The sequence below is a fragment of the Argiope bruennichi genome, chromosome 6 (genome assembly GCF_947563725.1).
Source record: "Argiope bruennichi chromosome 6, qqArgBrue1.1, whole genome shotgun sequence".
In the NCBI taxonomy this organism is placed as follows: domain Eukaryota; kingdom Metazoa; phylum Arthropoda; class Arachnida; order Araneae; family Araneidae; genus Argiope; species Argiope bruennichi.
This window is the reverse complement of record NC_079156.1, coordinates 55498261-55511904: the sequence shown is the minus strand read 5'-3', so window position 1 is coordinate 55511904 and position 13644 is coordinate 55498261. Positions and strand designations below refer to the sequence as shown.

The following is a 13644-nucleotide window of genomic DNA, read 5'->3' as shown; positions in this document are numbered from 1 at the left end:
TAATTAATTTATACAAAAAAAGATTTCATTAATAATAACAACATTTTCATTAATAATAATTCATATAAATATTTGAAATTTGAAAACAAAAATCAGTTATGCTGTAGAAAAGTCTTTCATTTAGAAATAGATATAAATATAAAATATATATAGAATATGAAAACTTTCAATAAGAAGGAAGACTTATGGTTTTTGTTTTGCTAGAATAATTATGGTACTCTTTATGAAATTCTTCATTATTCTATCTTGCAAATTCTTGGAAATATTTACATCTATGTAATCTTTTTTTTCTTTTTTTTTGAAAAATATTTTATTTTTAACTGCAAAATTATTCATGTATCTGAGTTCATAAGTAGTATAATTCAGCAATATAAATATTTACAAAGAAATTCAAAAATATTTTGTGTTAATATTTATAGTAATATTAATAAGGCTTATTGTTGGCAATGGTCTGTTAATGAAAGATTGCATAAATAAGATTTGATAAGAACAGGAAAAATGAATTGACTTTTAAATAATTTTTAACATAAAATTAAATGATAATATATATATATATATATATATATATAAAACTGAATATAATAGATAACATAGATAACTGCATAAATAGATAACACAGTCAGAACTGAAAAATATATACAAATGTTATAATGTTTGAGTATTAATATAAAAAAGTTTAATCATTTAAACAATATATAGATCGAAACAATTTATGGCTAACAACATCTGCTTACAGTGGTGATTTTGAAGGGGAGAAAAAGAAAATAGTCTCCCCCTTTTTTTCCGAATAATAAGATTAGATCTTCCATATATCCTACCGCTTGTGAGGTTATTCTGGCTGCCGACAATTAGCAATCAATTTACACATAACACATGGAATCATCGAATAGGATTCAATCAATTGTTCCTTAAATGGGTGCCACAAAATTCTAGGAAGTCTTGGCTTTATTAGAAGGGTGATCTTTGTTGCTACACTTCTGAACTGAAGACTGGTACATTCAGAGGTTTTTTCCACTCTTTATTAAATAAACGACGACGCACTTGCTTACAGGTCTTTAAAACAACATTTTTTTTTTTTTTTTGTGATAGTTTTAAAGTAATTTTATTTTTCTTTAATTTTCAAAGATGCGAATATATTTTTAAAAAAATTGAGTATCGTTTAAATTTTGTAATGTTATTCTAATAATATTTCTTATAATGAACTTTTTTTTTTGTAAATTTCATATTATATTCTTTTATAATTAAAAAAAAACCTTGTTCATCTATAAATTAAAAAAAAACGTCTTATCATATAATTTAAATAATATTTCATCTGTATTAAAAAGATCATCATTTTTCTTTTTACTTGTATATTATATATCACTTTTAGATCTGGATTTGGAGTTTTTCATTGGCCAGATAATTAAAATTAACTCACTTGAAAGTGACTCGAAATTAAACGATTTAATATTTGATTTCGTAAGATTCTGCTATTTAAACTTGCTTATATAGACACTTAAATTAATAATAATAATAAAAAAGTCCGATTTTGGAGGTTGAAAAGAAATAGAAGAAAAGGTAGATTCCGAATATTCCGACACTACCTAAGGGACTTCTGAAGGCCTATTCTGGCTCTGCTCTATTCCCATCTTCTTTACAAAAACACCCTATCCCCATTGGATGAGGGGGAGGGGGCATCTCAAAAATAAGGACGAGAAGCTTTCAGTATAGTGATTGGATCTCTCCACCCTGGTGGATACATAAAAAGGTGGGGGTTGGCTACTTAACATCGATGAGAGGGCTTACTTCCCTCGGGAAGGGTTCTACCGTAGCCGGTGATGGCTCTTAGGATTCAATCACAGTTCCCGCCAATATTATTGTCGCGGTGGTTCGGTTATACGTATGCCTTCGGTGTGAGGGGTGGTGGTGGAGTAGTCAATTTGTGATAATGATTACTAAAATACTCCATGAAAGTAGATGAGTTTTAGACTTACCCTTTCCCAACTTTTACTTTCTCGGGTTCTCTTACGGAGAACCTTCGTCTGGTCCGAGATAGCACTGTTTTCCCAGACCTCTCCTTCACATGGTGGATCGTGACTTCAGGCACCCGAATCTGGTTTTCCCGGTGCTGGACGTTGTGTAAGTAAACAATATGGGGAAGCTCCGTTGCCAACGTCAGGCACAACATTCCGTTTGTGGAAAGTGGTTTGGTCTGAAAGTGAGAAAAAAAATCATTTACAGTTTGCTTTGATCAAATAAGTGTGTAAATCGGAAATATTTCAATAAGAATTTTTTTTTAATCCTTAAAAGTCATTTTTCACTAAAGCATTTCAAATAATGAAGAAACGGAAAATTTCTTATAAAATTATTTGGATAGGTGCTTTTCCTTTAAAACGGCACCATCTCTCGCCAATATTTGGCGACAACATGATAAAAATAATTGTCAAATATCGATGTCAAATCTTTGTGCATTCACGTTAGAGAAATACCATTACCTATTTATTATTTTTTTTTTCAAAAACATAGCATTTCTTGTAAACATTTTCTATGCGTAAAGTTAAAAACCAGCGGGAAAAGTCTCCTTGCAACTTTGTCGCATATTTCCGCATAAAGGTGAAATCGCTTCTCCTTTCCACATAAAATTTGGGGACCTTGAGCAAGTCTGTGGACTCCACGAGTACTCAGATTTTTATTTTTAGTATTTCATACATGAGCATTTTGTGCTTCGTAGAATAGCGTAGAAAGTCAAATATGAATTTTAGGTGTTTTTTTCAACTGACTGAAATCAAAATTTGCAAAGCACGATTATATATCAAATTTCATTTATCAAAGTCATTTCAAAATTAAATTGCTTCAATGCATGTGAATGTATAGTCTGACTCATGGTTAACCTTTTAACGAATTTGATTTAAAATTTGAAATGGATCTACTTTTCAAATCCTTAAATGTGCGATACATTTTATCCCTCTAATTGTAGTTACAGTATGAACTTGCATTTTAAAGAAACAAACTTTCTGTGAATGGATTTCTTTCAAAATTGGATAAATGTCTACAAATTTGATGTAAAAGCAGCACACAAAATTTGAACCTTCTAACTCAAAGCGCTTTTAAGTTATCATTCATTCTCAAAGAGATAAAGAGATAGTCAAACAAATATAATTTCAGAGAAACGTTCCATCAGCTCAAACGTGGAAATTCTTCAAAATCTTGAGTTCAAATTTGGTAACGATTGCAATATTTTATATACGGAAAAGTAAAAATGACAATTTTGAAATCAATTCTTCAAAAAATAAAATTAAATTTAAAAGAAAAAAAGGAAGCTTAATTTTCAGTAAATTAATCCTTTCTTGTAATGCAGCGCCAGCTATGCTCAAAAACAAATTGTAAAACTAACATTTTGTAGTGTTCTATCTATAACTCCAAAGAGTTTAGTTGGATACGCATATATTATTTTTTAATAAAAATCTAAAATTTTATTTAAAAAGTTTTAATCTAAAGTAAAAGTAAAAAAAAATCTAAAATTTTTGGATTTTTTTGGAACATTCGGTACAATTCAGATAATTATAATTAAAATATTTAGATCCATTTAGAAATAAAATAATTTTACAAAATTTCTATTTTAATTTTTTTTTTTTTTTTTTTTTTTTGCAGTATTGCCCGTTTTTGAACTAACGATCCGGCATGGTTGCACACAATAACTTAGCTTTACGAAACACTGTCAACTTCGAATTGCCATCGACTGCAATAACTCTCACATAAACTTTTTAGTTTTCAATCAGCCTAGTTTCTATTACTTTTTAATTACAAAATCTAAATCAGAATATCTTTAAAAAATTTTTTTAGCATATTGAATTAATTTATTCACCAGTAGCAACACATTAATTTTATATATATGTAATGATATTTTAAACTTTTAATTTAATCCAAATGAATTTCCAAAACTTTATCTTGATTTAGCCCATCGTAACTTCATTCTAAAATATTCTCTTATTTCGTGATCCAATTGCACTTTCGGTTTAATTAATTTCTTTGTAAAAATAATGCGCCATCAGTACTACGTATCAAATGAAAGTGATCTCTTCAGTGTCCTTGAAAAGGTGTCAAAGGTCACCACTTGTATTGAATTGACGAATGGCCAGAAATCTTATGTTATATAAGACTACTGATCATTCGATCGGGCTTTTTCGGTCTTCTTTACTTCTGCTTTTGTGTCGCGCTGAGCCTTCTTGTAAAAAAATATGCCTGCCACTCGGAATAGAATAAAACGAAATTAAAAATACCAAGTCTCTTCACTGCTTCGAACCTGCATTCTATTTAAACCAATATATGTTACATATATATACACGTAGAGATTCATATTGTTATCTTCAAACTTAAATTACCAGTTCAATTCCCCTTTTTTATCTATTATAACGCATTGTAAAAAAAAAAAAAAAGAACACAATGATGATGTACCTTTTTTAAATTCACTGTTTGGACCCAGTCTCCTGTACTAACTTCAAAGATGTCTATATGAGAATCGCTATATACACATAAATATTCATCTCTTTGACCTACAAATAAATTATGGAATTTAATGCAAAATTCATGTGATTTTTCTCAAAATGTAATCTTACATTGTATATATATATATGTACTTACTAATTCCTGTAGGTAAGGCAGGGAACATAAGTTCTTTTTCTCTAGTTTTTCTCCCCTGTCCATCGACAAAAATTCCTAAATCTGAAAGTGGAATGATTTAGTATTATAGTAGAAGTTTATAATTCTCTCTTGATTAATTAATTAGAATTTTCAATTAATTATACGGAGAAATTCCGTGTACCATCGAATGCAGTAAAACACCATTTTAAATGGCGCAAAACTTCGACGATGCGTCCTTTTAATTCTCTTTTGATTAATCAATAGTTTAAAGTCACCCTCTTTTCATGATTAATGTTTAAAATAACGAAGAAAAAAAAACCCTATTTTATTAAAAAACAATTTGTGTAGCTTCAAAATGGGATGTTAAAAAAATTACATATGGTTAAATAAGTCAGGGGTGTTTGTGGGACCCCAAAAAATCCCCGGAAACTTTTACGGACTTACTACCGGCATTTTGGAGTTTCGAGAAGGGGGGGGGGAGAAATGAAAAATTACAATTATGAAGTATTGAATGACCTAATTATAAAAATTCAATGAATTACTTTTTTTGCAAAATTAATAACCATAAATTTTCAAACATATAAACTACTACATTTTATGCAAATCTTTTAAATTACCTGAATTAATTCTTTTAAAAAAAATTATCTAATTTCTGCTGCTTTTTTTTTATTTTCTGATGTTTGTGGGCTTGTCTTTCTTTTGTGGTGAACTTCATAATTGCAGGAAGGTTGACTTTTATTTTCCTCATTTACAGTTGAAGAAATTTCCTCGAGAACTGCACATGCAGAGGTAGAAGCAGTTTGCTTTTCTGCTAATGTAGAAGGTTTTTCAGAGACTTTTATAGGTGACTCATCTGAAATACATGTTTTTAAGTCCTCTTGATATGTTTTCCAACTTCTGTTCATATTAAGTAAGAGATCTTTGTGAATTGGATCAGTCATTGGATTTTTTGAGCCATATTTTTCACATGAGGTTTCTTTAGAAGCCATTAAATCATATTTAATAGTCTGCACTGCATCTAGGGAATCAATCTTAAGAGAGGTTCTATAGTCAGTGACAAGTGTATCCATTAAGTTGAATGCACTTTCCACTAATGGGCCATGGAAGCAGCTAAGGCAGGCTTTGACCAATTTAGCCAATGTAGGATACTTATAATCATTTGTGAAATCATCTTTTAAATTAAAAACTTTAGACCAATATTTATCAATTGTACACTTGACTTGATTTCCACTTTCATCAGATGTGTAGAGCATTTCTTTTTTGATATCAATATCACTCTGGTATAACCTTATTTCAGCTTCTACTTTTGACTTTTCATTATCACTAAAAATATGGGACATAAAAGATGATAATTTTTCAAAAGCTAATATTGTACTGGTTTTACCTCTTAGCTTTGGATCTAATGCTGTAAAACTAATTAGATATGAATTTTTAAGGGGTAATTTCTGTTTCATATGCTGAAATTTCTAAATGAAATTCTCTTGCGTACATAAATAAAAAAATATTTCAATAAGCGAAACGAAAAATTTACACGTGCATCAATAAATGAAACGAAAATTTTACACAGCGAAGAAAAAAAAGTTCCGAAGCGATCAATGACAAATAGCTAATACGGCGAAAAATCCCCCTTCTCTACTTATTGGCGCCACGCCAGTAGAGATAAGACCTTTGAACCCAGAGTCACGTTATCGCACATCTGGTCGAACGAAATCTCCCCCTTTTTTTTCTGCCGCGCCTACTTGCCGAAAAGAATCCAGAAGAGAATGTCCGAGAACCGGGGGAATGAGTCATAACTCGCAATAAGGAAAGAACAAAAAAGAAGTTTTTTCCCCCTTTTCACGCATTATCACTGCCTTTGGAGAAAGAAAGGAAAAGTTTTCACCACACACACTGACCTTGCGTTTTCTACTTTAAAAGCAAACAAAATTACCCAGATCAAAATAAATAATTCATTATTATTCCTACTTCCTTTTGAACGACGATCCCCGGAATTTCCGGGGATCGAAGTTCAAAATCCCCGGAATTCCGGGGTTTCCCCGGAGCACAAACACCCCTGATAAGTAGAGAATGACGCTTGTAGCGTTAATAATATAGCCATAAAATGTTATTAAACTTTTTATATTTCTATAAAATAATTCTTTTTTAAAAAGATAAAGTTGTAACTCATTCATTTTAATGAAAAAAACCCCATTATTATTAATAAATATTTTTAATTGAACTGTATACTGGTAACAATAAAAAAACAATAGAATTAACAAAGAATAATTATACTTACAACTAAATACTAGAAGAAATTCGTAGAAAAAACAATAGAATTAACAAAGAATAATTATACTTACAACTAATTACTAGAAGAAATTCGTAGAAAAAACAATAGAATTAACAAAGAATAATTATACTTACAACTAATTACTAGAAGAAATTTGTAGAAAAAACAATAGAATTAACAAAGAATAATTATACTTACAACTAATTACTAGAAGAAATTCGTAGAAAAAACAATAGAATTAACAAAGAATAATTATACTTACAACTAAATACTAGAAGAAATTTGTAGAAAAAACAATAGAATTAACAAAGAATAATTATACTTACAACTAAATACTAGAAGAAATTCGTAGAAAAAACAATAGAATTAGCAATGAATAATTATACTTACAACTAAATACTAGAAGAAATTCGTTGTTTGGAAGATTGACAGCAATTAAAGCATCCATAGGATTATGGCAAAGATAGGACAGAGCTGCAGTTTCAGTATTTACCAAACCTAAAGCCAATAAGAAAAGTATTAACAGTCATATCAAATTCGCATATTAAAATTTAGCATATTTTGAACAAAAAAAGTGGTTTATTTTTAATCTAATTTAATATATTATTATTCAAAATGATATTTCTATAGCATGGCTCTGACGGTTGGTGGCTGACCTTCGACTTTAGGCAAACAAGAAGGAGAAGTAATAGGCTTGCAATAAAAACACAGTGTTCGATTTGATGCATTTTTTTTTCTGTTTTTCAATACTAATATACCTTTAATCGTGTATCAGAAAGGGGTGTTATATAGCCAAACTTTGATTTCCGTCAGTCTCTTATAAAAAAACATAGACTTGTTGATATTACACAATTCTTACATCACTTCCGTCAACTCATCAGAGGCAAGCTATAGTAAATAAACCTACTTTTAAAATACTTTACAAGTGAATAAAATCAAATGTTATTCCTATGTAAATATTTATAGATATATTTGAAAAAATATTTAAAACATATGCAAAATAAACATCCATTTCTATACAATAAGAAAATTAATTTGGATTTATTAGACGTGGAATCTATTTCATCTTTTATTTTTTCATTGTTTTCGTTTCTATGAATGTTTATCTTTTAAATGGATAAATTGAAGTCAAATGTGTAACTTTATATTATATCTTCTTTGTAAAGTAATAATGTAAGCAATGCACATTTGGTAATAAACTAAATTAACTAACTTACTAAACCTCAGATGAATTTATAAACTTTTTTTATATAAAATAGTGGAAATTTTTGAATTGCTATTTATATGCAATGTTTCAATAGTATGGTCGTTAAATTGTCTCAATCAAAAGGTTAAAAACAGTTGGCCAATATTATAATTAAAAATATTTTATGACTAGTAACAATTATTTGAAATTGTAATATTATATGCATGAAGGATTAAATGCTATTGAAAATTACATAGATTAATAAATTTTTTTATTTTTTAGTAAAAATTATGTAGGGATTATTAAAAAAAGATGTGGTTACAAATTTTAATATTCCAATGGCAATTTCTATCATTTAAGTAATAGAATCATATTGCTTATTAAAATTTTTTTCTAAATATAATGTTTTGTTTTTAACCTTTCAATGCGAGCCCTTGAGCAACATATTCAATTTTGTCTTCTAAAATCTTATGAAAATAAATATGAAGCTCTAATGCTCATTGTTATCAACAGGCTACACAGTAAAATTGTTATTAAATCAATTTACTTATGTATACAATAGTGCCATTGCTTAGATGCTTTTCTCTTATGATTGTATGCTGTTTTTGCTCCATTTGAATATTATATTTTATTCTATATTCTATGAATACCATATATTTTGTTCTATGAATATTATATTTTATTCTATATTCTATGAATATTATATTTTATTCTATATTCTATGAATATTATATTTTATTCTATGTTCTATGAATATTATATTTTATTCTATATTCTATGAATACCATATATTTTGTTCTATGAATATTATATTTTATTCTATATTCTATGAATACCATATATTTTGTTCTATGAATATTATATTTTATTCTATATTCTATGAATACCATATATTTTGTTCTATGAATATTATATTTTATTCTATATTCTATGAATACCATATATTTTGTTCTATGAATATTATATTTTATTCTATATTCTATGAGTACCATATTTTTATTCTATGAATATTATATTGTATTCTACAATGATGAATTAAAAATAGCTACTTGGAAAGCAAGATATTTATGTTTATAATTATAAATGTTCACATATTTTTTTTACTTCATTAAAATTAATATCTCCGACTGACAACAAGATTTTCTAAGCTATAAAGCGTACCTGAAACAAATATGATTTTTTAATACATTTCCCCATTATATATTAAATAAATAAATGTTAAAAATAAAAACAATTATATAATATATTTATTTTTATTATTATATTATTTTATTGAAAATATAATCACCCATTATATATTTAGTAAATAAATACATGGAAATATAAATATCTTTTAAAAAATCAAGCATTTACGGGTTAAATGTATAATAGACTCCCTTCAATTCGGCACATTTGGGATCGAAGATATCGGATTAAAGAAAGTAACCGAATTATAGAGAATCGTATACAAATAAAAGAATATATATACAGTAGACTCCCGATTATCCGCGGTGCGGATTATCCGCGCCGGTCGCAGAAAGTTTTTTTTTTTTTTGACTGATTTTTTCAAAAACGTGCAGTTTTACAGTTATGCTTTTGTAATTACATAATACATTACAGTATTAAAACAGTACATATGTATTCATTTTTCTGTGTATCCTTGACGCCTCTCGTAAGTACAAAGGACTTTTCTGTTTTCATTAACAAAATGCATTTTAGGTTAGTTTTGAGTGATATACTAAAATATTAAGCGTTAGCAGCAGCATTTCCTGCTGTTTATTTTACGTTTTATTGTACATAAAACGATTTTTCAAAGTTGGAATGACTGTTTTCTTTTTTTTCTATACCCGTTTTTAGCTTTTTTCGGATTTTCCGCGATTTTTGTTATCCGCGGCGGCCGCGCCACCCAATTCCGCGGATAATCGGGAGTGTACTGTACTTTCTACGTATGTTGAAATAATCAACAATACGTTAGAAAGAAAAATATCTTAAGGGATTGAATGGAGCATGTTAAATAGATAAATCGTTTTCAGGAAAAAATAAATTATCGCCAAGCAACAAGTGTCAGACTACTGGAAATTTTGTATTAGTTAGAATCTACTGTATATCAGATTAAAACATTTTTTTAAATAATTTATATTCAATAACATGAGTGTTATGAGGAACCATTCAGATTGAGGATCTTACAAAATGGTGGTGTTTCTTCCCACAAGGAGTATATGTAAAATGACGAAGGAAAGCCCACACATAGCCTATCCCCCATCACGTTGAGGCACTGAGCAGAAGTTGGTAAACAAATTTCACGGCGTTTTTGGTGGCGACTTTTTGTTCGGTTTATATCATACAGCACCACCTAGAAGTAAGAAAAGAACATACAGTTAGACAATTTGTAAAACACTTCAACCGTTCGAAAGTTTAATCATTTTAATCTAATTACAAGTCTACAGAAATGATAACATTTATGTCATATATATTGATATTGTTATGAAAAATCGTTCGGTGAAATGGTTCAAATAAATGAAATCCATTTTGCTGAATGATACGAAATGACTATTTATTTCATTGAAAAACCCGAAATATAGACAACAAAAACACAGCCAAAGAGTGTACAAAGAATAGGTAAAAACTAACAATAAAAGAAGACAGCAAATTTCTAAATAAGAGATATTGTTAAAGCTCAAATATATTTTTTTGCCATCAGCATTTCCGAAGACGAATTAATTCGCTTGAGACTCTCGGATTTACATAAGCTTTCTGACAGGACTGACATCACATGGAATTTCTAAAATGATCCTCAAATTTTGGTTTATTATAAAGATACGGCCATCTTGTATTTTCAAAACCTTGATTTTTGTTGCCCAACCGTAGAGAAAATCGGGGATCACTGACTTGGCATTCATTAAAAAACGCTTTAAATCGCTGTTTTCACCGATAATAATAATATATCCGGAAAGTGGTATTAAAAATTTATATGTATTTGAAATAAAGTTATTTTATATATAGTATTTTAAGATGAACAAGGCACAAAAATAATATATGTTTTAAATGAACATACATATGCATACACAAGGGAAAAAAAAGATATCGATTTTGCCCCTTCAAAAGTTCAAAACTATTATTTATCTAGAAAAAAAAAACTCTGTGCGAGTGTCCATTATTTGATCTCCGATAATTTAGTATCTACTTTTCTGTTTTCTTTATGTCTTCTTCTATATTCCCTGAAGATATAGTTCGATTGGGGTAATGTAGGAATGGAGAGAACAAACATCGAAAATCAGGTCAGTTAATCACTGCTAAAAATCTTCACAAAGTCACATACTAGTAATGCGACAAAAAATATAGCGCAATATACAAAGAAGCGAATCGTGTCGAATGACTAGAAATAAAGAAACAAAATAAAACAAATCCATGCTTCTTTTTATGAACTAATAAATTCCTTTTTAGTTCATAAAGCTTCTTTTATGCTTTCTTCTCTGGCAAAAACACTTTGCGCCGAATATAAAGCGGGTCGCTATAGATATGTAGATCGATTTCTAAAAACTCGGGTCCAGGTGTTTAAAAATAAATATTTAACATCGCCTTGGAACACCTGAATTTCATAAAATAATGAATTCGGTCAAACATAAACATCAAGAAATAAAATAAGTATAGTTAACTAAACAATAAAATGGATAAAGAAATGACTGAAGTACTAAAAATAATGCAGAATTATTACATAAAAGAAGGAAAGGAAATATTGTTCTTTAGAAATATTTTTATTATAAAAGGAAATATTTTAATAATACTCTAATCTGAATATTTCAAACAATAAAAAAAGTTAATAAATAATATTTGAGATATGGATTTGACTAAATAATGATAATTCAAAACAGGATACAAATATTATGTTAATAAGAGACGGCACTTTAAAAGGCCTCACCTGTCTCTTAAGAGCTATACAAAAAACGTAGTTGGAAGAGCACCCTTGAGAGTAGCAGGCAGTGTCAAAAGTAAGGCAACCCTTGGTATCGACTACTTTTATCCAGTCTACGTCGTGCCCGTCCAAAGCTCCGACTGGGATCAGTCGGATATGTCTTTGCTTACCTGAAATCCAAATTATTATAAAAAGATATCTTTCTTTAGTTTTTTTACACTTTTTTAATAACATGGAATTTTAAAAACTAACATTAATTTTGAAACTTTTAAGAACATACCAGACACTGCTATTAGAAGTTGCTCCTCAGGTACATATTCAATTTGAGATATTTTCTTACCATCTCCTATTCGAGCTATTTCTACAAATCAAAATGATAAATATTTTATTTTCTATTTATTTCCACGCAAATCAAATAACATAGTCAAGTATTCAAGAGATTGCATGAATACATGAGCAATACTAATATTTTGTTCCATGCAAATCAAATAACATAGTCAAGTATTCAAAAGATTGCATGAATGCATGAGCAATACTAATATTTTGTTCCACGCAAATCAAATAACATAGTCAAGTATTCAAAAGATTGCATGAATACATGAGCAATACTAATATTTTGTTCCATGCAAATCAAATAACATAGTCAAGTATTCAAGAGATTGCATGAACACATGAGCAATACTAATATTTTGTTCCACGCAAATCAAATAAATAGTCAAGTATTCAAGAGATTGCATGAATACATGAGTAATACTAATATTTTGTTCCACGCAAATCAAATAAATAGTCAAGTATTCAAAAGATTGCATGAATGCATGAGCAATACTAATATTTTGTTCCACGCAAATCAAATAACATAGTCAAGTATTCAAAAGATTGCATGAATACATGAGCAATACTAATATTTTGTTCCATGCAAATCAAATAACATAGTCAAGTATTCAAGAGATTGCATGAACACATGAGCAATACTAATATTTTGTTCCACGCAAATCAAATAACATAGTCAAGTATTCAAGAGATTGCATGAACACATGAGCAATACTAATATTTTGTTCCACGCAAATCAAATAAATAGTCAAGTATTCAAGAGATTGCATGAATACATGAGTAATACTAATATATTGTTCTTGCAAACAAAATTAACAAGAATATAACACAAATTTTTTTTAAAGTTTTATGTTGCATATAAATCAAGCTAAAATAATTACAGTTATAAAACAATAATTCGGTTTATAATCAATGACTGCTCATCTTGATAGCAAGAAGGAAATTTATGAATGATATCTAACAATCTAATGCTCAATAAAATATCTTAAATATGGTTCTCATGCATGCAAAAATAATTAATAAATTTGACTGAATTAATTTTTGAATATCAAAACATGGTATGTTGTGTAGAGAAATTCTATTTTGTTACGAAAAATCCGTTCGGTGGAAAATTTAACAGGCTCGATTCTTTAATTCCACAAGAAAGCATAAAAACACAGGTTGCAAAAACAACCGAAACGTGCAAAAAACCAATATTTGCAGAAATCAACAGCACACAGATAGCAACTCTTTACAAACAATCGCAACACCAATAAGCACTCTAAGAGAATTCGCTGGAGTTTAACTATCCAAAGCGAGAATTTGCTCAATTACTGCTTTTCCTAAGTGCGTCTTCACATATTTATT

At 28.7% G+C, this 13644-nt stretch overlaps 1 protein-coding gene across 8 annotated transcripts in view; it reads right to left on the bottom strand.

Moving 5' to 3' along the window:
- LOC129971266 (serine/threonine-protein kinase MRCK alpha-like) overlaps positions 1–13644 on the bottom strand; it is a 464419-nt gene that overhangs the window by 5821 nt on the left and 444954 nt on the right. For all 8 annotated transcript variants that reach the window (XM_056084867.1, XM_056084868.1, XM_056084872.1 and 5 more), the window contains exons 34-40: positions 12248–12328; positions 11974–12137; positions 10242–10407; positions 7280–7387; positions 4621–4701; positions 4435–4532; positions 1974–2191 (exon numbers count right to left, since the gene is read on the bottom strand). In XM_056084867.1, the coding sequence (XP_055940842.1) occupies positions 1974–2191; positions 4435–4532; positions 4621–4701; positions 7280–7387; positions 10242–10407; positions 11974–12137; positions 12248–12328 (916 nt within the window). The remainder of the gene's footprint in view (positions 1–1973; positions 2192–4434; positions 4533–4620; positions 4702–7279; positions 7388–10241; positions 10408–11973; positions 12138–12247; positions 12329–13644) is intronic.